Source organism: Crinia signifera, chromosome 2 (assembly GCF_055691185.1).
Source record: "Crinia signifera chromosome 2, ASM5569118v1, whole genome shotgun sequence".
Lineage (NCBI taxonomy): Eukaryota > Metazoa > Chordata > Amphibia > Anura > Myobatrachidae > Crinia > Crinia signifera.
In genome coordinates this window covers 57,802,395-57,828,883 of record NC_139218.1, presented here as the reverse complement: position 1 = coordinate 57,828,883, position 26,489 = coordinate 57,802,395, and the positions used below count along the sequence as shown (strand labels likewise).

At 44.2% G+C, this 26,489-nt stretch overlaps 1 protein-coding gene across 1 annotated transcript in view; it reads left to right on the top strand.

The window, feature by feature from the left end:
* The window catches only part of SH2B2 (SH2B adaptor protein 2), a 111,320-nt gene that overhangs the window by 65,168 nt on the left and 19,663 nt on the right, over positions 1-26,489 (top strand). Inside the window, exons 4-7 of the mRNA XM_083172196.1 lie at positions 6,954-7,045; positions 9,841-9,935; positions 11,528-11,701; positions 12,404-12,597. Coding sequence (XP_083028322.1) covers positions 6,954-7,045; positions 9,841-9,935; positions 11,528-11,701; positions 12,404-12,597 — 555 coding nt within the window. The remainder of the gene's footprint in view (positions 1-6,953; positions 7,046-9,840; positions 9,936-11,527; positions 11,702-12,403; positions 12,598-26,489) is intronic.

Sequence of the window (26,489 nt, the reverse complement as noted above, 5' to 3'; positions counted from 1 at the left end):
ACTTGCTGCCAACAGATGGCAGTGTGAGTCACACAGACACTAGACATGTATGTATGTATGTGTGTGTGTGTGTGTGTGTGTGTGTGTGTGTGTGTGTGTGTGTATATATATATATATATTTATATATATATATATATATATATATATATATATATATATATATATATATATATATATATATATATAATATAGATATGTTGTGAATTTTGCTCCAGAATTAATTGCAAAACACAAAAAGGTGGAGGTTTCCACAGTAAAATCTGCAGTTGATAATGCAGTTTTTTGAAGCAATGATGTGGTAGTACAACAAGTCATAAGAATACCTTTGCATTTATGGGGGACATCTGGGTATTAAAACACCCAACTGTGGATTTCCTAAGCCTAATTGCATGATACGGTCAATTGGTCTCCACAAAATAATTACATACGGGGGTATTCCAACTTGGAAGATATATCCGCCAGGCAGAAATAAGTGATGACAAGAAGTGGATCGGCACCGATAGTTGAAAACGGCCGCGGATTCAACAATCCAAAAGCCAAATATTGATTTGATTCAGATTTATTATCTGTTTATTAACTTTGCATTTTGTTTGTTGGTAAAATTAAACTATGAACAGTTCTATTTTTTTTTAAACATTCTTACTTTGCAGCATTCTTAGTTTGCAGTATTTTTTTCACACTGCCTAAAATTTTGCGTAGTATTGTACACACACACACACACACACACACACACTTATATTTAGTTCCAATATATACACTATATACTTGGGAACACACAAGTAGTGTGATTGGAACATATCCATTTCTCACTCATCCCCTGTTCACCACGAATAAATAAAATTGATGGCCAATGTTTATCGTAGATTTAAATTACTGATCACCTTAAAACTGAATATATTTGCCAGCAAGTTCCCTCAGAACTTAGCACTTGGGGACATGGGGACTAGACCTGTCAGCCATACTGTAGACAGCCAGTGATTCCTTTGGTGAGCATGTAAATGGTTGCACAGGCATTTCCTGATGTGTCAAAGGGACTAAAGAAGTCTTCAGGGTGAAATAAGGATAAACCTTACCACAAAAACCTACATCAGAAGATTAACATGTATAATAAATGCAGCATTTAAATTGGGAGACCGAAAATATATCTGCTGGCAACATTGCCGTTCTTATTAAAATATAATTTAATAGAAAATAAACTACTGTATTTTGTTGTTTTCATCATGTTTCTGTCCAGTTAAAAAAGCAATGTCAGTATATTGAAGGTGGGCAGAAGTGATGTGTTCTACTGTAGCTCCAGGTGGGCTACTAGAAATGTGCCATTTAGCAGTGACTTTACCAACTACAGATGTGCCCTCATACATCTTGCCCCAATACGCCACACAGTGGGAATTGTCTGATGTGAGTGGGCCACTAGGTCCTGTGCAACTCTGCTAGCATCGTTTTATTTACTGAAAATGTATCTTCGTTGCATCGCAGTGCGACAATGATATACAAGTACTGCATTTCAAATCAATCAACAGAGTCTCCTGGTGCATCCTAGCCATAGTGTGTTGCGACTAGGATGCTTTAGCAACAATTAAGATATCCAATGCTAGCAGAGTCTCTCATTACCTTACGCACCGAGAAAGGCTGTTTGGTGCAACTGCAGCAATGATGTATGAGGATACATCTGTAGATGTTTTACACATATTGGATGAAGCTTTTTTTATCATTTCTTTGTCAAGATACAATGGGACTTCTATTTCACATGGGATGTTGCTATGGGCAACCAATCAGACTCTGCTTATTTATTTAGAATCTTCTATATTAGAAGATGATAGCTGTTTGGTTGCCCATAGCAACATAACATCTGAAATGGAACACCAATCTAGGGATGGCCATCGGTGCACTCGCCATAGATGGTTGCCATTCTGCAACCAGCCATCGACAGTATTAAACTATTTGATGGATAACCATCGATAGTAATAGCTATCGATGGTCATCCATTTTATTTTAAAACATTTTTAGTGAATGGCCCATGGGCATATCAGAACTTGGGGGTGGGGCTTCTGGGTGTCAGGGGTGGAGCTATGCTCCGTATCCCTGCACCTTGGAAAAGAAAAAGAAAAACAGGTTCTCCTTTGTCATCGATGTAGGAAACCATCCGGTTCGCCTACATCGATGGCAAAAGTATGCAACAACGGCGGCATAACACTGGTGACGCAGACCAGTGGCGGATTGGCCTGCCGGGACGCTGGGTGAATCTCCGGTAGGCCGTTCCCATCCTCTCTCTCTTCAGTTTGCCCGGCCAGATGCCACCCCTTTAGGATTTGCATTCCAAGCTATGGAACCAAACAGGAAGCAGAGGTGAAACTATATGGGTGACGTTCTATGGGATGAGATTTGTGTTTTTTGGCAAAATTTTCGAAAAGAAAAAAAAAACGGCCGAAATCCCGTTTTCGCATATTTAATGAGATGCGAAAAACGGCAAAAATCGCTGATTTTGCCGCGAAATCGCACTTTTACAAAGTGCGATTTTAACTCACGCCGGAACTCGCATCCAGATGTTTTCCCATTGAAAAGTATACAACTCGCATATTTAATGAGATGCGAATTTGGGAAATGTGTCTTAAATTCGCAAAAAAATCAGACCAGGTTCTGATATGCGAGTTGGCCAGAACCCTGCACAGATCATTTTATTTTTTTTTAATTGCGTGGGGTCCCCCCTCCTGAGCATAACCAGCCCCGGAATCATTGAGCCGGACCTGGTTCCAAAAATACGGGGGACAAAAAGCGTAGGGGTCCCCCGTATTTCTGAAACCAGCCCCGGACTCTTGGACCGGTCCTGGTTCCAAAAATACGGGGGACAAAAAAATCTGGGGGTCCCCCGTATTTTGAAACCAGCACCGGGCTCCAACAGCCCGCAGTGTCATGCCACAGCCGGGGGACACTTTTTCATAAGGTCCCCCGGCCGTACCATGAGCACGGTGGCTGCTCAGCCTTTGACGGGGTACCTGGAGGAGTGGGGACCCCCCCAATAAAGGGGTCCCTCCCCCCAGGCTTCACCCATCCAGGGCTGAAGCCCAGGGCGGTCACCGGCGTCCCTGGCCAGTGGACGCCGGCCTGATGGGGTAAAATCTTTCAATCCTAACATTGCTTTATACAGGAGAACTACAAGTACCAGCAGACCTCCCCCGCAGGCTGGGACTTGGAGAACCACAAGTTCCAGCATGCGGGGCATTAATGGGCTCGCTGGGACTTGTAGTCCACCTGTAAAAAGAATGTTAAAAGAAAACACACACACAGAGAAGTAAAACTTTATTACATACACACACACATCTCACTTTTACACCATTATACTCACCGATCCAGGATCCAGCGCTGGTCTCCCTTCTGCAGAGCCGGCTACCCCCGCACTGACAGCGGGTACAACCGGCTTTCTCCGATGGAGCTAACAGCTTCAGTCGCGCTGTCCCAGCGCGACACAGGCTGGGAGCGTGATTGGGCGCATCTGATTGGCTGAGCTATGCGTCTCCATGGAGACGCATAAGCCGAAGACGCTCTCAGCCTCTGTTGCGCTGGGACAGCGCGACTGAAGCTGTTAGCTCCATCGGAGAGAGCCGGTTGTCCCCGCTATCAGTGCGGGGGTAGCCGGCTCTGCAGAAGGGAGACCAGCGCTGGATCCTGGATCGGTGAGTATAGTGGTGTAAAAGTGAGATGTGTGTGTGTGTATGTAATAAAGTTTTACTTCTCTGTGTGTGTGTGTTTTCTTTTAACATTCTTTTTACAGGTGGACTACAAGTCCCAGCGGGCCCATTAATGCCCCGCATGCTGGGACTTGTGGTTCTCCAAGTCCCAGCCTGCGGGGGAGGTCTGCTGGTACTTGTAGTTCTCCTGTATAAAGCAATGTTAGGATTGAAAGATTTTACCCCATCAGGCCGGCGTCCACTGGCCAGGGATGCCGGTGACAGCCCCGGCCTTCAGCCCTGGACGGGTGAAGCCTGGGGGGGGACCCCTTTATTGGGGGGGTCCCCACTCCTCCAGGTACCCCGTCCAAGGCTGACCAGCCACGGTGCTCATGGTACGGCCGGGGGACCTTATGTAAAAAGTGTCCCCCGGCTGTGGCATGACACTGCGGGCTGTTGGAGCCCGGTGCTGGTTTCAAAATACGGGGGACCCCCAGATTTTTTGTCCCCCCCGTATTTTTGGAACCAGGACCGGTCCAAGAGTCCGGGGCTGGTTTCAGAAATACGGGGGACCCCTACGCTTTTTGTCCCCCGTATTTTTGGAACCAGGTCCGGCTCAATAAGCCCGGGGCTGGTTATGCTCAGGAGGGGGGACCCCACGCAATTTTTTTTTTTTTTATACAAACACAAAATCGCACATAACCTCAAATTCGCACATTTTCATGCCTAAAATTCTCCCATTATCGCACTCAATCGCACTTTTCTTGCCGGAACACGCACCTCATTAAATATGCGAATCCAAGGCAAAAAAGTGCGATAATGGGCGAAAAACTGACGTGCGAAAAACTCTCATCCCATAGAATGTCACCCTATGTATCTGGAGGAGGCTGGGGATGCTTGTGGAATTTGTATGCAGCTGACGGTGATGGATTTACCACTAAATCCACACAGCCGCGGCTCTCAGTCCCTGCCCCCGCGAGCAGCTACAGCTGAGCCCACAGAGAATGTTTGCTTGTAGTCGATGGGAGCCAGCATATGAACGGAGGCTCCCACACCCGGCCAGCAGCCTGCAGGAGAACTACCCCTCCCCCCCAGTGCCATGCAGCCAGGTGAGACCCCTATGCTCCAGAAGATGCAGTCCCTCTTGTCTCCTACCGCTATTTGCCTGCTCACATTCATTCAGGTGAGCGCAGCTATGAAGGAGGGGGTAAGCTGGGATGCATAGTGAAGGAGGGGGCATGCTGGGTGTCAGTGAGTGAAGGAGGGGGCAAGCTGGGAGGCATAGTGAAGGAGGAGGCAGGCTGGGTGGCACAGTGAAGGAGGGGGGCAAGTCAACAATATATGAATCCCTGTGGAGCAATGTGTGAAATTTCTTGGGTGCGAATGTGTTTAAAACTTGTGGATAAAACTTATATTACTGTGGGGGCCAGTGTATTTGTTGTATTTTTTCCATTGGGGATAATGTGTGTTTTTTTTCTTAATTTTTTATCCCCGTGGGGGACTGATGGGTGTGCCTTGGCAATTTTAACGTCTTGTACAGTGTGCCGCGAGCTGATAAAAGGTTGAAAATCTCTGCGCTGGAGCATCACATTCTCTGCATGTGGTGATTCCTGCCACCTCACACAGGGCCAGATGCACTAAGCTTCAAAAGCGATTAACTGGAGAGTGATAAACAGCCAGCCAATCAGCTGCTACCTGTCATGTCACATACTGTGTTTAAAAAATGTCAGACAGGAGCTGATTGGCTGGCTGTTTATCACTTTTGAAGTTTACTGCATCTAGCCCACAAAGTTTTGAACACATCTCATAAAGTACCTTGATATATATATGTAAGTACCAAAGGCTGTTCCTAGGCAAATTGATTTTGTTTTAATATTAAAGGTTATCTGTAAGCTCCTTTTCATAGGGGGCACAACAGAAGTACATGATGTATCGCAGTGCATGAAAGTACTGACTGATAGAGCCTATTCAATTGCCATTTATACGGGGGGGGGGGGGGGGTTTACTCAAATGAGAGTTCTACTTCACATGGGATGTTGCTATGGGCATTCTATATATTATTTTCTAGAGGGTGCTAACCTGGGCTATTTTTCAGCAGGCTCCAGCAGGAACTGAGGCCCTTATTCTAGTTCACTCTTTCTGACAAAATATTTCTTAGATGGACAAAACCATGTGCACTGCAGGTGAGGCAGGTGTAAAACCCCTCCCAAATCTAATTATCTCTGCACAAGCAACACCTGCCTCACCTGCAGTGCACATGGTTTTGTCCATCTGAGGAATATTTTGTCAGAAAGAGTGAACTAGAATAAGGGCCTCAGTTCCTGCTGGAGCCTGCTGAAAAATAGCCCTGATTATAACTGCATAATATATGCCTGACTTCATTATGGCACCAGGAAGCCTTGGTATAGACTCCATTGTGTCCTTAGGTCTGATGAACTTGTAGATAATATGTATTTTCTACAAGATGGGCTTCTCTGCTTATCACACATTAAGCCTTTTTATTTTTTTTTATTTTGCTTATCACACATTGGGCCAGATGTATCAAGCTTTAAAAAGTGATTAAGTGGAAAGTGATAAACAACCAGCCAATCAGCTCCTACAGGTTATTTTTCATACCCAGCCTGTGACATGGCAGGTAGGAGCTGATTGGCTGGCTGTTTATCACTCTCCATTTATCACTTTTTGAAGCTCGATACATCTGGCCCATTAACCCTTTGAGTGCCAAGTGAATTTGTCAAAAATTGGTGTGAAAATTGCCAGACATTTTTATTCATCATAATGACCTGTAATGTTTACCTTACATAGGAAGTATAATCTTTTTTTACACATTTTTTATTTAAATTTGTTTAACAAATGTGAGCGATGCTGGCATTTTTAGCCAATAGTTGGCATTTCTCTCATGGAGATGTTGACACTCATATTTTGCGCATCTCTCACAGAGATGCTGGCACTCAAAGGGTTAAGGCCACATTGGCCCACCCATTTCTAGCATTATCCACTCATGTTGAGGTGCCTGGTAATGTAATACATAATAAAATAATTAACATAGTGTATATATATATATATATATATATATATATATATATATATATATATATATATATATATATATATATATATATACACACACATATATTGGAGATAATAACCCTTTCACTGCATTAATAGTATATATGTGGCTGCAACTCTAGAAGTCCCCCCTGTTAGTGGGGGAGAAGGCAAGATACACTCATAGAATATATAGGGTGTGCCTTGTAATGTATTGTATATATATTTTTTTATCTTTAGGTAGAAAACAGTGCAGAATATATATTAGAAACAATTGACTCTCTTCAGAAATATTCGTGGGTGGCTGATATACAGGATTGCATAGATCCCGGGTAAGTAAAACTGAAAATACTCTGTACTTGCCGTTTTCACTCCTATAGATTAAATAGGCTATTCGGTCTAAAACTGGGTACATGCTGCGCCAATCACGAGGCATATCCGATAAACACTGTGATCCTCGCAGTGATTGTCAGATCCGTGTGACCCCCATACACACTGAGCAGTGTGTACATTTTAAAATGCATAATGAGATCAGGAAGTACAGGTTGAGTATCCCTTATCCGAAATGATCGGAACCAGAAGAATTTTGGATAATGGATAATTCCGTATTTCAGATTTTTTTATTTTATTTATTTCAATGATGTATCTTGAGGTATCTTGCATTTATGTTGTACAAACACATCAAACACATGAAATACACAGAAATATATTGTATTTGTGCATGAAACAAAGTTTCAAAACCTGAAACAGTTTGTGTCCTATCTCTGGAACTGATCTTGAATGCCAAGCAATCATTGTCTTGCACATATTTAGTGCCAGTTACATATCATGTCCTCAGTAGTGCCAGTTACATATAATTTCCCCAGTAGTGCCAGTTACATATCATGTCCTCAGTAGTACTGTTACAGATGTCCCCAATAGTGCCAGTTACATATCATTTCCCCAGTAGTGCCAGTTACTTATAATTTCCACAGTAGTGCCAGTTACATATCATTTCCCCAGTAGTGCCAGTTACATATAATTTCCCCAGTAGTGCCAGTTACATATCATGTCCTCAGTAGTGCTGTTACAGATGTCCCCAATAGTGCCAGTTACATATCATTTCCCCAGTAGTGCCAGTTACTTATAATTTCCACAGTAGTGCCAGTTACATATCATGTCCTCAGTAGTGCTGTTACAGATGTCCCCAGTAGTGCCAGTTACATATCATTTCCTCAGTAGTGTCAGTTACATATCATTTCCCCAGTAGTGCCAGTTACATATCATTTCCCCAGTAATGCCAGTTACATATCATGTCCTCAGTAGTGCTGTTACAGATGTCCTCAGTAGTGACAGTTCATATCATTTCCCCAGTAGTGCCAGTTACATATCATGTCCTCAGTAGTGCTGTTACAGATGTCCCAAGTAGTGACAGTTACATATCATTTCCCCAGTAGTGCCAGTTACATATCATGTCCTCAGTAGTGCTGTTACAGATGTCCCCTGTAGTGCCAGTTACATATCATTTCCCCAGTAGTGCCAGTTACATATAATTTCCCCAGTAGTGCCAGTTACATATCATGTCCTCTGTAGTGCTGTTACAGATTTCCCCAGTAGTGCAAGTTACATATCATGTCCTCTGTAGTGCTGTTACAGATTTCCCCAGTAGTGCCAGTTACATATGATTTCCCCAGTAGTGCCAGTTACATATCATGTTCTCTGTAGTGCTGTTACAGATTTCCCCAGTAGTGCCAGTTACATATCATGTCCTCTGTAGTGCCAGTTACATATGATTTCCCCAGTAGTGCCAGTTACATATGATTTCCCCAGTAGTGCCAGTTACATATCATGTCCTCTGTAGTGCTGTTACAGATGTCCCCAGTAGTGCCAGTTACATATCATGTCCTCTGTAGTGCTGTTACAGATTTCCCCAGTAGTGCCAGTTACATATGATTTCCCCAGTAGTGCCAGTTACATATCATGTCCTCTGTAGTGCTGGTACAGATTTCCCCAGTAGTGCCAGTTACATATCATGTCCTCTGTAGTGCTGTTACAGATTTCCCCAGTAGTGCCAGTTACATATGATTTCCCCAGTAGTGCCAGTTACATATCATGTCCTCTGTAGTGCTGTTACAAATTTCCCTAGTAGTGCTTTTAGCAAGAAATTATTATTATTATTTTTTTCACTTTCTGGAATGTATGGTTTAATAATACTGGATAACTGGATAATTTGGATAACGGATATTTGGATAAGGGATACTCAACCTGTACTAAAATATTAATCTACACATAGGGCCTTATTCAGATTGCATCAGTACTGCGCGCATTCACACGCAGTACCGATGTTGTGTGTCTGCACATGCGCAGGCGTGTTTCTGCGCATGTGCAGGCGCATGGTGCGTGCACCCACGGCGACCTTTCGGGTCGCCGGGTGCACGCACCCATGGCAGCGAGGGGGGGGGGGCGGAGATGGGCGGGGAGCGCCGGGCTGCCCCATTACCATATGGGAACGCCCAGCGTTCCATGGGCGTTTCCATGAGAACGCTGGGCGATGTCAGCTGCCCGCCCATATCACGCCAGCGTGCACACATATATACGCAACTGAAAAGTCACTTATATATGCGTGCACGCTAAACATCATTCGATGGTCGGTGACCATCGAATGATGTCGGCGGACACCCCAGCAAAGCGAATGGATGTTTATGCAAAACATCCATTCGCTGCTGTGCGGGCGAAGCCGCACTTTGCTGGGGCGGCGGGGGGGCGTGCGTTCGCCGGGCGGGGTTTGGTGGACTCGCAAGGCTGCGAATTCGCAGCCTTGCGAATCAACCTGAATAACCCCCATAAGATGCAAACTTCTGATCTGACCACTTGCAGGAGCATTTTAAACCATTTACCAGTTACAGCTCCTGCATACATACACACCTATTCATTCATCATGTCAATTAGCCATTATTGATGATTGGTGCCATGATTGTATAGGTGTGTGCGCAGCTTAATACCTATCAGTATGACCCTGGTAACAGCAAAATGCTTGCTATTTGGAGAAAGTGCATGTTTACGAAAAGAAATAGACTAATATATTGTTTAGGTAGATTCTTTCAAATATACACAAATGAATAGCAATAACCCCTTTGTTTCCTTGCAGAGATAGTGGTGATGACATAGAACTTTCTTCTTGTGAGCAGGGAGCATGCCTTCCAGGCCGGGCATCGTCATGCAGCTGCGAATTCCTTGCAGAAGGTAAGCAATATTTATGACAAGAAGAGAAATAGATTATCCCGTGCTCCAATGAAGGCAGCAATTATTTATATATATATATATATATATATATATATATATATATATATAAGTCACTACTGAAGTTAGAATAACATATATAAAACAAAAATCTGGGTAAATATTAACCAACAAATGTCTCACATATAGAATGTCCGACATAAATCCAATAGTGTGAGGCTGTCCATATGGTTCCTACTGGGTCCTTAATTATGTATAATGGATATATGTGGAAAAAGCATATAACAAAAAAAGTGAATCAGGTGGGTCTTACTATAGTGAGTAATAATGGGGAATAAAGTCCTAAACATGTGTAATGTTCTCTACTTCATTCTAAATTCCCACCAGGCCAGAGCAGGGAGACCACTGCTTCCCCTGATCACCATTAGACTGTCAGGGGAATAAACGGCACCTTGCACCTAGGCCAATATCGGGATCCCGGGATTTGGCCCTTAAAACGCCAGGATTTCAATCCCGGGATTGGAGTTTCCAATTCTGGGAGTTCGGGATTAGACTGCGCGCATGCAAGTGCTCAGATACTGCCTGGCTTCTCCTGTCCTTGGCAGCAGTGCGGCTCTGCGCAATGTGACTAAGTCACACTGTGCAGGCTACACAGCCGCACAGCCCGCCTTGTCCTGGCGAGCTGGCCGCCCTTCCACCAGCTGCATCGCCCCGCCCACCTCCTGGCTTCATCACCCGGTCGGCTCCCCCAGATTTACTGCCCATCCACTCGTTAGTCAGGCTGGCTCCTACCTTCACCGCCCACCCTACCAGCTCCTGGTCGCACCGCACATGTAAGTAAACATGCGGTTCAGCCTGTGCAGATTTTTTTTTATTAGGGAAGCCAATCCCGGACGTGTGCATTTTTCAATCCTGAATTCCGGGTATGAAAAAATGCCCCAGGATTGGCATCCCTACTTGCACCCTTTGGCGCTAATAGGATCAACCCTATACTGTCCCAACACAAGCTGTAAGATGGCAGGGCTAGGGGAAATTTGATCTCATATTAAGGTGCATAGTGTGATCAGATTTCTGAACCTACAGGGCACATCAACAGCTGAAATTCATTGCCCACTTAGTCCAGTTGTACGCTGATAAGATCACCTCCCGGAAACAGGTTTGGGTTTGGTGCACTGCCTTTGGTAACGTTCTTTGCCACCCGGATGACTGATCTCCTTGAACGTCTGTCCTAGGCAGTGCAACACACCAAAACCTGCTTCTGTGACATGTTATCACCGTACAGGGAGAGCAGTGGTCGGCAGTCTACCAGCTCCGGCTTGTCGGGAAATTAGAATAATTTTTGTGTTCAGCCCTTTATTTGTTTGAAAGTGGTTTTATGCAGAGTTTACACTAAATATATAATTATGTAGATAAATAATGTATGCCTATTTTTCACTTGTCCAAGATGACTCCTTTTAATTAATCTAATTAAAAAGTGTTTTGTCTTGAATATATAGTTTTGAATCAATTACTGTTTATAATAGAAGATTCTCATAGTGTACATAATTTTAAAAGGTGTGTATATTATGCACTAAAGAATGTTTTCTGTTGTCCAGGAGCTTATCGACCAATTGATATGTGTGCTCAGGATGCCAGCGCAGTGTCTGCTGTTCCTCTTCCCCCACCTGCTGTTGCTCCTCAGACACGAAGCTGGGAAGACCATCTTGTTCAGCTCCCTCTGGAGAACTTCCTGCAGACCTTGGAAACGCCGGCATCTAACAGTGGACCAGGTACACTGAACAAGTTTAAAGAACCCTAAGAGTTGGCCATGGTTTTTCTTTTCTTTATTAAGGAAATGGCAAAAGTAATTTGTGAACCTGTAAAGAAAAGTAAGGCCACAAAGAAAAATTGTGTTGTGGAATAACATGGGCCTAGTCCTGCACTATTGTACTCATTTACACTTACAGGTACCTGTATGTGTCTAGATCGATGTAATTACATAGAGGCCCACTATAACTATAAAATATATTCACTTTAACTCTAGCCTTGCGACCTAAAATACCCCCCCCCCCCCAACTAATCCCTCTCTAGTGCCTAAACCAACCCCCCCTGTCCCAACTCTACGAGACCCTGCATAGCTATGATTTGGATGCCAGCTGTTTCCAGCATTGGCATTCTGTCCCATGTTGGATTTCGGTCACCGGTATTATGGCTGCCACCTAGGATTTCGTCAGCTGGCATTGTGACCATCGGGATTTTAACTACATCTCTTTCACTAAGGCTGATTCCACTGAAACCATCTTAACTGGCAAAAAAGTGTCCAAATATAAATATAAACTGAAAATCAACCCTACAGTTGAATCTTTCATCAGAGTTTAGATGCATTTAACTTGAAAGAAGGAAATCAGAAAAGTGAAATATGACGTCTCTATGTATTTATTTGAATAGCACTACAATATAATGAACTGTGTTTTTACATTTTGTGACCTTAGGGGAAGAGAGTGAGAAAGATGCTGAGATCAACCTCTTAGATTACCCTTGGTTCCACGGGACACTATCACGCATCAAGGCTGCTCAACTGGTACTTGCTGGTGGAACTCGGAGTCATGGACTCTTCGTCATCAGGCAGAGTGAAACCCGCCCTGGAGAATACGTGCTGACTTTCAACTTTCAAGGCAAGGCCAAGGCAAGTAAGCTGCCTGTGGTATTTCAAGGTAGTAGCCTGTTACATTAACATCTTCTAAATGTGCGCAGCAAAGTTGGTTGATAAAATAACAGCTGGAACAGAACTTTCCATAAGTTGAGATGATTGCACTTCTTAGCTACAGTATGGGCAGAATCACAAATAACTTCCATGAGTGTCTGTTGCTTATAATCATGGCTATAAGAATCCTGGTTGCCAAAGTGAATTTTAGCATTTGCACTTTTTAAACAAGGATGTAATACAAGTGGTCACCCATTCTGACCTATTTAAGGCAGCAGGATTTCACCCCTCCATGACCTTATCAATTACTCATTTTTAGATTCACTTTATTTCTTAGACCATGCCAATTAACTTCAGGTAAATGTTTGTAGCACATTATATTGGTTCCCAAACTGTGTGCCGTGGCTCCCTGAGGTGCCTTAAGACACATGCATGGGTGCCTCGGGTTGGTGGTACAAGACCAACTAAAACTATTTATGGTCAATTATTTATGGACAAACCCAGTTCTGGTGACTGCCAATCATAAAATATGTGTCCAAACAGAACCCTTAACAATATAACTGAACCTAAGGATCACATATAAACACAATTCACTTAATTGTATTTTTTTTTCGACTTTTTTTTTGGCCTAGGGGTGCCGTGAAAAAACATTTGAACTCTAGGGTGCCGTGATTCAAAATAGATTGGGATCCCCTGGCACATTAGATTAATTATATTTATTTGATTTGATTAATATATGTTGATGTAGTTTTCTGTTGTGTAGGATACAAATTTTTGCACTTTCTTCAAGATTTGATACCATATCTAAGTTCTAATGTGTACAAAGAACATGACTTATACCCCTTTCAGATATATTTATTTATTTATTTATTAACAGTTTCTTATATAGCGCAGCATATTCCGTTGCGCTTTACAATGGCAGACAGTGATACAACAAAACAGGGTATTTACAGACAGTCAAAATGTAGGAGGGCCCTGCTCGCAAGCTTACAATCTATAGGGAAATAGGCATTGATACATAAGGATAGATACTGTATTCTTTATTGCATCGATTCCACCAGAACGCAAGGTTCTATGACTGGTTCTGGAATTTGATAAGCTTGCCTGAAGAGATGAGTCTTCAGGGAACGCTTATAGGTTTGGAGACTGGAGGAGAGTCTTATTGTGCTTGGGAGGGCATTCCACAGAGTGGGTGCAGCCCGAAGAAAGTCCTGCAGTCGGGAATGGGAGCGAGTAATGAGTGTGGATGAGAGACGCAGATCTTGGGAGGAGCGTAGAGGTCGTGTTGGATGATATTTTGAGATAAGAGAAGATATGTATGTTGGTGTAGTTTGGTTTATGGCTTTGTGTGTAAGTAAAAGAATTTTGTATTGAATACGGTAGAATACAGGTAACCAATGAAGTGACTGACAGAGAAGCTTTGCAGACGATGAACGTCTGGCTAGGAAGATTAGCCTTGCAGCTGCATTCATAATGGACTGTAGTGGTGAGAGTCTGTATTGGGGAAGGCCAATAAGGAGACTATTGCAATAATCAATGCGTGAGATGATGAGAGCATGGATTAGAGTTTTTGCAGTGTCTTGTGTAAGGTAAGGGCGAATTTTAAATATGTTTTTTAGGTGCATGAGGCATGATTTTGAGACAGATTGAATGTGGGGTACAAAGGAAAGTTCTGAGTCAAGGATAACACCTAGGCAGCGAGCTTGAGAGGTAGGAGTGATTGTCATCTTCTCAACAGTGATAGAGATATCAGGTTGGTAACTACTATTTATTGGCGGAAATATAATTAATTCTGTTTTTGAGATATTAAGTTTGAGGTGGCGAGATGACATCCAGGATGAAACAGCAGAAAGGCATTCAGAGACACGGCTCAATACACAAAAATCCTGTTGTTTTTTTTTTCTACATGAACGCGCATTAATCCGGGACTAGCGTATGTCTGAAAGGGTCTACCCAGGATTTTACTCCCAGATCCTAAGCACCTGCAATCGACCCGGGTCACTAAAATCCTGGGAAAGTGAAATCCCGGGTAGTATGTCTGAAATACCCCTTTTCTGATTATATCCTGGTGACATGTGAGCTATTCCTTTTAGGGACAAGTGAGGTCTGATCTAGACATTGATTGTGGTGCCCAGCCACATACTGTACTGTGTTCTTCAGGAGTATACATAAGGCATACATGGCAACTCTCCAATGTAATTTGAGGTCTCTGTCTCCTTCCCAATTAGTTATTGCCCCATGCTGCCAGCAGCTTGGGAGATTAAGTCAGTTCATTGCTGATCGAGTGTTCGATTACCAGACGCATGTATTCATTTAAGGGTTATTTATTTAGCGCACATTATAGTGTTCCTCCTACGAACTGTGCAGGGCATTGCACTGCTGCACAGGGGTAGCATAAGGTGGGTGGACTGGGCATGCCGACGTCACCGTTATGGGCGGTCTCGGGTAGCTGAAGTCATGAAAGGGGCGTGCCCGGGCCCTGACATCACGAAAAGAGGCAGGCCCGGCTGCCACCGTCACTAAAGGGGGCGGTCCAGGCCAGACCCCGCCGAAGTCTCTGCACTGCCAGGGAGGCACCGGGCATCGTCATCTATGGCGGCGCTGGGCTTCCCCGTGCACAGCGGCGGGGACAGGAAGCAGGCTCTTTTAGCGGGGCACTGGTTTTGGCATCCATAACACCTGCAAATCATGATTATAATGCAGTATTAAATTAAAGCGCATTATAATCTTATAAAGATGGCAGAGAAGCAAGAATCTATAAACTCCATGAAGCACAATCGCATATGGCCAGGACTTAGGACAACTGAAAAGCTTTTGCCTGTAATGTTTAGTGTTCAGGTGCAATTATAAGGGTAATAGTGTAAAAACAGGTTATTCGGTTAAAGACATGGGATAGAGTAACATTAAGCATAATGGAGAGAATCCTTTAAAAGTGTACTTAGCAAGATAAAAAGGCTTATGGCAGCCAATTCCGTTCCACTAGTTGTTGGGCAGATTATCTGTTTGTCTGAAGATCCAGATGTTCTTTAGTGTTTTGTCGAGTGCCGAGTAGGGAAGTTATGTCTCATCGTTGAAGGTCGGTAAGACCTTGAGATTGCTCGTTAATCACAATAAAAGGTTGAATGTTTTACTGGATTCTAATATTGTTTATTGGCCTAAAAATAGATAACACAAATAACAAAGTGCTTCCTGTTAAAATAAGATACATCATGCTATAGCACATAGTTTGTCTCCCTAAGACATAAACAATAGGATAAGAGCTGGTCTTGCTGGTACTTTCTGTAACTTTGCTTTCATTCTTGTCTCGTGCCATTCAAATAAATAATCATTGTTTCTATTAGCCAGATTAATAATGGGGCGGATGTAGCAACAGCTCCAGGCCCCCACATAAAAAATAGGCCCATCATCATGAACGTATGATGATACCTGGGTGCCTACCTGGGTGTCGGACGGCTCCCCGACCGTCGGGATTCCGACAGTCATTACTCTGACGTCGGAATCCCGACTGCTCCCTCGTGGGGGTCCGCGACCCCCATAGAGGGAGAATAAAATAGGTGGCGAGTGCAGCTCGCCACCGTGCCCGCAGCGTGGCGAGCGCAGCAAGCCCGCAAGGGGCTTCATTGCGCTCCCCCCGCTATGTAGTCGGGATTCCGACATCGGAGAAATGACTGTCGGAATCCCGACTGTCGGTGTCTCATACCACACCCGCCTACTTGACCACACGGTCATCCATATAGTATTAACATTATGGGTGAAATGTAATAGGATGAGAGATTCAGAAAGTGAGAGATTTGGTCAGAAATTTCCATTTTTTTTTAAGTAGCAAACATTTACACTTCAAACTCAAACTGGTTTTGCACCATGTATTTCTGCAAATATCTGCACTTCACCTATTTTTATGTTTTGTGAGACAATCAGTGGTGGTTTTTATGTCAGGGCTGCAGTCCCCCCAGGTAAAATCCACCAATGTAGTAAAGCCACTGGCTTCACTGTGACTGGCACTGACTTCCTATTGGATGTCCGACCTGCCAGTCACCCAAGGCAGTCCCATTGGGTGGTGTTCCCTTCCTCTGTGATACCTCTATGGGCTGCTGCATGGCAGCCCATAAAATCCAGGGTCTGCCCATGCGCAGTACCTACGGCAGTACTGTCCATGTGCTGGTCCCTATATTGTACAGGCTCCGGGACTGTGATTTTACTTCTAGGGCTGAAGCAGTCCATAGAAGCTGGCTACATGCGCAGTACAGAGGTTGGTACTGGGCATGCGCCAGTCCCGGTGCCTGTCATCATTGTACAAGCACTGGGAACAATGCAGCGGGGACCAGGAGGAGCAGCGGTGGCAGGGTAAGCCGGCATCGCAGCCAGCGTCAGCTTCCCCCTCCTACCATAAGGTAGGAGCCACCACTGACAATCTCTATTAACAATATCTCCATATATGGAATTAGAGACACCCTTTGGGTGGAGCATGACAAACCCTCTCAATAGGGCGCCGTGCAAAATTCTGCTACAACTGTAATCTCCCTGGTACTAGTTTTCAAAAGTAGGCAAGTATGCCTTGCCATCTGCACTGATAAAGTTTATACTCACATTTGGTCAGCACAGCTGCAGCTCCCAGTGCCCTTAGTGAGCCCTGTAGGAAGGATTGTCCCTGATCCTCTACCATCTCCCCCGGCCTCTCTGCCTTTTTTTCACCTGCCAGCTTACTTCTTTTTCCTCTCTCTATGCCAGTGGCAGCCAATCTTCATACATGTCCACCCGGTCTGTCCATCCTCTTTGTACCAACATCACTTCCCTAGTTCTTTGGCTGCCTCTCTTCCTATCCACTGCACCAAGATTTCTACCCATACTCTGTGTATGCCAGCCTTTCTGCCCAACTTCTGTCTGCACCACCCCCTTTCCCATCCACTGCACCACCATTTCTGCCCACCCTCTGCCTTTGCCAGTTACTTTTCCCTTCTGCTGTACCAGCCTCTCTGTCTACATCTGCTGTTTGCACCAGCCTGTGTTCCCTTCCTATGAGCAAACCTTTATCCCCATCCTGTCTGCAACAGCTTTCTGCCATTATCTGTCTGCCCTAGCCTCCCTTGCCTTCTTCTGTATCAGTGTTTCTACCCATCATGTCTCCACCAGCCTTTCTTACCATCTACTGTTGGTGCCAGCCTCTCTTACCTTCTTCTGAGCAATCCTATCCTCTATAGTGATAGCCTATACTACTGCACTAGCCTGTCTGCCTATCACTATCTGTCCCAGCTTTAGGATTTGCCTTGTCTGGAGAAGCCTTTCGGCCATTGCCATGTCTGCTCCACCCTATTTTCTTCTATATATGCCTTCTACTCTTCCTCTGTATCTTCTACTCTTCCTCTGTATCATTGTCATCATAGGGCATCACAGATGGTGTAATGGTTAGCATTACTGCCTCACAACACTGAGGTCATGGGTTTGATACCCACCACTAACTGCGGAGTTTGTATATTCTCCCCATGGGTAGTGAGTTTACTCTGGGTACTCCGGTTTCCTCCCACAGTACAAAAATATACTGTAGGTCAATTGGCTTCCAGCAAAAATTAACCCTAGAATGCCTTTGTGTGCATGTTCATGTGGAAGGGAATATAGATTGTAAGTTCCACTGGGGCAGGGACTGATGTGAATGTTCAGCTATACTCTGTAAAGCGCTGTGGAATATGTGTGCGCTATATAAGAAACTGTTAATAAATAAATAGATTGTCACCACCTTTACTCTGTGCTTTTTTTCTATTGATTTCCCCTCTTTGTGCATTTGTCATTTTATATCTAGAGCTCTCTCTCTGTCCATCTGTCTCTTTGCCTCCCTGCTATTGTCCCCCTTTATATGTCCCTGTATCTGTATGTATCTCCATGTACTGCTCTTATTATATCTGCCCCCCACACTTGCTTCTGCATTTGCACAAAAGCCCATTTTTGTCAGTGTGCACCTCACATATAAATACTTCTCCCCTAACTACTTCCATCACTTATCTTTCTCTTTTTCTGATGAATTATGTGGAGTCACAGTGGTGACCAATCTGTGCTTGCTGGGTGATTGGTGCTGTGCTGGGAGAGGGGTACTGAGTCAGAGGTGCAACTAGAACTGGTGCATTGCATCGGGCCAGCCACAATTAAAATGGTGGGATCATCTGGTAGGGGCACCAACAAAAATCTTGCCTAGGGCATCCAAATAGTTAGGGCCGGCTCTGCTTCTTACACCCTCTGGAGACTTCTTTCTCTTCTTTTGCCAATACCAATATTATTTTCAAGTACCCCCAACAGGTCTGCAGTGTACCCCGGGTTGGAACCACTGGTTTAGGACACAGCTTTAGGAGCTGGCCTATAGTCCACTAATGTGTTTGCAATTGTGAGTGAGCTTGTGATGAGTCCAGGGGACGTCTTTATACATTTCTGGGTAGCAGCAACACTTTCTAACATTAGTAAGTCCACAGCCTATAAAATTGCGCTCACTAAAGTATAAGTAAGTGGTGCTCTAGCTACAGCTGCTGGGATTGGACACTACAGAATTGTTCAGCAGCGATAAATTGATACAACATTGCCATTAGTTATTGGTAACTAAGCACCCATGATGTCCAGCATCCAGAATCTGCATCTAGAGCGCACCTTACCCTAATATTCACAAAGAAAAGATGATTTCGTTTTTTTTATGGTGATTATTATTTTATTTTATGGTGATTATTCTTATTTTATTACACTGAACTTTATAAGTTAAATATATATAGATAAATAATAAATAGAATAGGTAGAGTAATAAATTCCCAAGTACAACCAAGATAAACAATTGAAATAGGTACCAACGTCTGGGGTTGTGCGCATCCCTATCGCTATGGCCCCTACACATGCAGCGATGTAGGGGCATTTTCTACACAACCTAGTGAGATCGCTTAGATAATTCCCTGAAATCGCCCTTTTAACAGTAACGAGATAATGAAACTAATTGTATGGTCTCTGATGCCTTCATTAGCAGGAGAACTCTCATAAAATCTCTCACTTTCTGATTCTCAAACCTTATTACATTCCCCCTTGATATATATATATATATCATCTCCCGGAAAAAAATGCACACTGTCCCAATCCGACCAATAGGGTGCAGGGTCACATAAACATTGTATATTGGAGAATTTTACCATCAGGTAAAATAAATGAAATCCGCACACCAGCTGAGTAAATATTTAAAATAGTATATTCAACATCACAGCAAGTGAAAAAAATAGACACATGGCATCATATTTGGCAAACAAAATATGCAAAAAGGGTCCAGGTATAACTTATCTAGTATGGCTCCACCAAGGAGACCTGCGACCAGCCATAAAGCCCAGATACCCGACAGCCTGTTTCGGTGGGTGCTCCACCTTCCTCAAGGGTACAATGCTAACTGGCCCAACAATGCCTTAAATAGAGCAAGAAGGTGCCGCCAAAATCACAGGAATCACACTCACCTGTCCTGCGCTATCCCGTCTAGTCTGCATGCCATTCCTCGCAGCGTGTGGAACGCAGGTGACCCGCATCACCGGTTCCGGCTTAGGTCACGCCCAAGGAAGTATGAAAGTAGCGGCTGTGCAATGGGAATGTTGCCAGCGTCAAGCTAAGTGACGTCACAGCGCGTCGTCCGCCAACAGCGTAACTGGCCCTGTGCTCACCATTACATGCACTCCGTATCGCGGCTTACGGCTACTAAGCCGTTCCCTGACACGCACGGCCATTTTAGCTACGTCAGTGACCAATATAGTATAATGTTAACCGGCAGCACGTATAAGACTGGTGATAAATGCATGGACTGGGTAGAGTGCTCATACCATATGAAAATTGAATGGCCTCCCCTTACTCCCTACAGAAAAATATCAAATAAAGTGTAATAATATCTCCATCACCACAGGATCAAAGAATTGATATATATATATATATATATAATACAGTGAAGGCAAATATATAGTAATAAAAAGGGAACATCATTGATGGGATAGTCACCAAATGAGTCATGTAGCTAAATGGAACCCATCAATCAGAGAGAATAGGATTCAAAGTTATACTACAATTGCAACAATCAGATACATAGTCAGAAACATATCGGGGGACATTTACCAAAATGGATTCGTAGAAAAAAGGTGTATTCGTAGGGAGAAATACACCTTTTTTTTACGAATTTGTATTTTCGGGATTTACAATCCCAAAAATACAACAATTCGTAGTCCTAAAGATGGAACATTCGTATTTGTAGTTACAAATACGAATGTCTACACCATCGATAGAATACGACAGAAATCACCATTCAAAAGAATGGTGGTTTCTGATTTACTAAGCAGCCGTATGGATAATACGGCTGCTTAGTGGTGTAAAACACCCACGCAAATACGACAGGAAAATAGAACACCATTTTCATGTCGTATTTGCGTTTTTGCCTGCACGGATCAGTCAGATCCGTGCAGGCTTTGGTGTAAAAAAATAGAAAAATTAAATAAATAAAAAAAAAAACGGCGTGGGGTCCCCCCCACAGCCGAAACCAGCACCAGGCTGACAGAGCCTGGAGCCGGTAATTAAAAATCAGGGAACCCGACAAATAGGGTTTCCCCGATTTTTAACAACCAGCCCCAGGCTCCTGCTCTGGGGCTGGTTCCCAAAATACGGGGGACAAAATGACTAGGGGTCCCCCGTATTTTAAGAACCAGCCCCAGGCAAAACCAGCCAGCAGGGTAATGCCACAGCCGGGGGGAGACTTTTTATACAAGTCCCCCCGGCCAAAGCATTAACCCTACCGACCAGTCAGCCTGGCCAGGGGCCCTGGGGGAGTGGGGACCCCCCCAATAAAGGGGTCCCCCCCCTCCAGGACTTACCTGACCAGGCTGAAGCCTGGTGCTGTCCTCGATGCCCCTGGGCGGTGGGCATCGAGCTGATGGTTTGGTGTAAAAAATAGAATAAAAACCATTGTCTTTTACTGGTGAACTATGAGTCCCAGCAAGCCTCCCCCGCAAGCTGGGACTTGGAGAACCACAAGTCCCAGCCTGCGGGGCATTAAAGGGCCCGCTGGGTCTTGTAGTGCCACAGTAAAAGAAAGAGTTAAATAAACACACTGACACACGTGAAAAATAAAAGTTTAATACATACATAACACATACATACTGATACTTACCTTTCTTGATCCCGTAGGTAGCCCTGGTCCTGATGTCCTGTGTCGTCCATGTCGGCTGTCTGCGTCGTCCTCCAGGTCCATGTCGACGGTCCGTGTCGTCCTCCAGGTCCATGGCGGTGTCCGGGTCCAAAGAAATCCATGTTGGAGCTGTGGAAGGAAATCCTACTCACCTGTTCCTGCGCTGAAGAAGTCTTCTCTTGATCCGACGTAGTCCAGGTAATCTTCCTGCTGTCGCCGGTCCCCGCTGTCTGCGCTGTCCGTGCATCGCGCTGAGGAGAGATGCTGAAGTTTCATATTCGCCGCCTCTCCTCAGACTGAATTCTATTGGCCGCCTAGCAGGCCAATCAGGAGCCGAGAAAGTCGGCTCCTGATTGGCCCGCTAGGCGGCCAATAGAATTCAGTCTGAGGAGAGGCGGCGAATATGAAACTTCTCAGCATCTCTCCTCAGCGCGATGCAGAGACAGCGCAGACAGCGGGGACCGGCGACAGCAGGAAGATTACCTGGACTACGTCGGATCAAGAGAAGACTTCTTCAGCGCAGGAACAGGTGAGTAGGATTTCCTTCCACAGCTCCAACATGGATTTCTTCGGACCCGGACACCGCCATGGACCTGGAGGACGACACGGACCGTCGACATGGACCTGGAGGACGACGCAGACAGCCGACATGGACGACACAGGACATCAGGACCAGGGCTACCTACGGGATCAAGAAAGGTAAGTATCAGTATGTATGTGTTATGTATGTATTAAACTTTTATTTTTCACGTGTGTCAGTGTGTTTATTTAACTCTTTCTTTTACTGTGGCACTACAAGACCCAGCGGGCCCTTTAATGCCCCGCAGGCTGGGACTTGTGGTTCTCCAAGTCCCAGCTTGCGGGGGAGGCTTGCTGGGACTCATAGTTCACCAGTAAAAGACAATGGTTTTTATTCTATTTTTTACACCAAACCATCAGCTCGATGCCCACCGCCCAGGGGCATCGAGGACAGCACCAGGCTTCAGCCTGGTCAGGTAAGTCCTGGAGGGGGGGGACCCCTTTATTGGGGGGGTCCCCACTCCCCCAGGGCCCCTGGCCAGGCTGACTGGTCGGTAGGGTTAATGCTTTGGCCGGGGGGACTTGTATAAAAAGTCTCCCCCCGGCTGTGGCATTACCCTGCTGGCTGGTTTTGCCTGGGGCTGGTTCTTAAAATACGGGGGACCCCTAGTCATTTTGTCCCCCGTATTTTGGGAACCAGCCCCAGAGCAGGAGCCTGGGGCTGGTTGTTAAAAATCAGGGAAACCCTATTTGTCGGGTTCCCTGATTTTTAATTACCGGCTCCAGGCTCTGTCAGCCTGGTGCTGGTTTCGGCTGTGGGGTGGACCCCACGCCGTTTTTTTTTTTATTTATTTAATTTTTCTATTTTTTTTTACACATTGCAGCCTGCACGGATCTGACTGATCCGTGCAGACTGCTAGAAATAATTCGTATTAGCGGCCGTATATACGGCCGCTAATACGAATTTCTACGACATCGGTGGGTTACAAAGCAGTCGTATATGACTGCTTTGTAACTGATCCTCCGGAACACGACTTTGCATACGACTTAAACAGTCGTATGCAGTCGTAGGGAAACAACCAATACGAAAAACTAGGTTTTTCATATTGGTAAATTTCCCCCATCATGTCATGATCTAACCATGTCAACAGTCAGACTAGAGAAAAACATTGAAGTTGATCTCTTCATTTAAACCAAATGGTGTCAATGAATTAAGGTTGTAAATAAATTCCGTCTCCTTCCGTAATAGACTGAGGTGTCTGTCCCCGCCTCTTTTGGGCGCCTTTACTTGGAATAATGGCATGAATTTGAAATCTTTAATTGTATGTCCTGCTTCATAAAAATGTCTCGCCACTGGAGGCTTTGTAAGGTCACGGACTGTCATAGCCTTCTTGATGGATGATCTGTGCATATTAATGCGCTCCTTCAACATACGAATTGTTTTTCCTATATATAGGAAATGACAGGGACACACAATAGTGTATACTATATATTTACTGTCACACGTCATATGTTGATGCAACTTGATCTTTTGTCCTGTGGATGGATGGACAAAGATGTTTCCTGTCATGAAGAAAGGGCAATTCACACAGGATCCACATTTAAAGGCTCCGTCGCGACATTGTAACCAGGACGTTTTAGGTGCAGGGCTTACATCCGAAAAGGTAATCTGGTCTTTCAAATTACTGCTGCGTTTGTACGCGAACATGGGTTTCTCACCACAAAATTGACCCATTACTGGGTCTGATGCCAATATGTGCCAGTGTGTAAAAACAGCGTCTCTCAATTTAGAAGATGCAATGGAGTAAGTAGTTGGAAAAATCATCCTTTGGATAGAGGTGTCGCGTTTAGGCTGTTTCAGCACGGTGTCTCTGTCCAACTTATAACATTTTTGGATGGATTCCTCAACCTCTTTAGCATCATATCCTCTTTGTAAAAATTCTGTGCCTATTTTTTGTAAGGCAGGCATCAATTTAGACCTATCCGAAGTAATACGTACAACTCTCAATAATTGAGAGTACGGAAGTCCACGCTTAAGTGAATTAGGGTGAAAGCTCTCAGCTCGTAGGACAGAATTAATGTCTGTTGGCTTTTTATAAATGGACGTGTGGAGCTGACCATTTACAATGCTCACATCCACGTCCAAAAAACAAATGTTGGTCTGACTGCTGGCATGGGTAAACCTGATGGTACCTGGTAATCCATTGATATGCTGCATAAATGAATCAAGCAAAATAGGGCCTCCTGTCCATAAAAAGAAAATATCATCTATAAATCTAACATAAGATGTAATATATGGCGAAAATAATCTGTTATGTAGGATATTGGATTCTTCATAAACATGCATAAATAAGTTGGCATAGGCAGGGGCCATGTTTGAGCCCATGGCCGTGCCTTGAAGCTGCAAATAAAATGAATTATTAAACAAAAAATAATTTTTATGCAAAACAAAATCAATCAATAACAGAAAATAATCGACAGGAGGACCACTATATGCAAGATTCAATGTGATAACTTTTTTGATGGCATCTAACCCCTCTTGGTGACAAATGTTTGTGTATAAGCTAGTAATGTCACACGTGACTAGCATACAGTTGGCTGGTATGGTTTTAATTTTATCAAGGCGGAGCAAGAAGTCCGTCGTGTCCTTTAAGATAGTATCAATTTCAGCTACACATGCCTGCAAAAAAAAGTCAATATATTGCAAGAGATTTTGGCAAAGAGAGTTCCTAGAGGAGATGATAGGTCTCCCCGGTGGCTTCTGGAGACTCTTGTGTATTTTTGGTAATATGTAGAGTAGAGGGGTGACCGGAGCATTCTGAGATAAAAATTCACAAGTGTTCTCGTCTATCCAGTTGTTGTTAACACCCATGGATAGAATATTATCAAATTCTTTGGAATAATTGGACGTAGGATCAAATTTTAATGATTTGTAGCAGGTAGAATCTGCTAACTGACGTTGTATTTCTGCAACGTAGTCGGTCAGATTCATTACAACGACACCACCACCTTTGTCCGCCGCGCGTATAATGATGTTTTTATTAGTCTTTAACATTTTAACTGCCTGTCTCTCTTCAACAGTAGTGTTGGAGTAAGAGAATTTTTGTTTCTTCATAAAAGGGATAAGATCCCGTCTAATCAGGCGGACAAATGTGGCAATGGATGCATTGGAGCTGGGAGGATCAAACACACTTTTTTTCTTGAACCTTGGAATTTTTGGAGAAATAATCCTTCAGTTTCAACTGTCTGTGAAACTTGTGAAGTTCAATTTCGCAGTCAAACGCCCGCTGTTTATGGGTCTGAACAAAAGTTAAACCCTTAGCAAGTACTTGTTGTTCAATAGGTGAGATTTGATAATCAGAGATGTTATATACACTTATCTCTTCAGGGTTCGTGGGGGTTGTTCCCATGCAGCAATGTAGGGGCATTTTCTACACAACCTAGTGAGATCGCTTAGATAATTCCCTGAAATCGCCCTTTTAACAGTAACGTGATAATGAAACTAATTGTATGGTCTCTGATGCCTTCATTAGCAGGATAACTCTCATAAAATCTCTCACTTTCTGATTCTCAAACCTTATTACATTCCCCCTTGATATATATATAGTACAGGATGACTATCCCTTATCTGAATATCCGTTATCCAAATTATTCCGAAAACCATGCATTCCAGAAAGTGGAAACGGTACTTGTGTATTATCACGGCGCCCGTCGCGTCGCATACCACTAATTAAGGTATGCGATGGCCCCGATTTGAGGCTTTTCCCGGGATGAGTGTACAATTTTAATATCGTGTCGCATCGCATGCCATTATAATGGCATGCGATGCGACGCGATTTCAATATTAAATGCCCACCCAATAATTGTATCCCCACCCTGATGGGTAATGACAATGTTAAATGTTAACGCCACCCCACTTTCAACGCCAACCCGAAGCGTGGCGAGCGCAGCAAGCCCACGAGGGGCGGCGGTACGTGTCCTCCGACCTTTTCATACCCCCACTATCCACGTCGGCGTGGAGTTGATTTTATATAGTGTGGCGAGCGCACCGAGCCCGAAGCATGGCTACACTATGTAAAATCAACTCCACGCCGACGTGGATAGTGGGGGTATGAAAAGGTCGGAGGACGCGTACCGCCGCCCCTCGCAGGCACGCTGCGCTCTCCACGCTTCGGGTTGGCGTTGA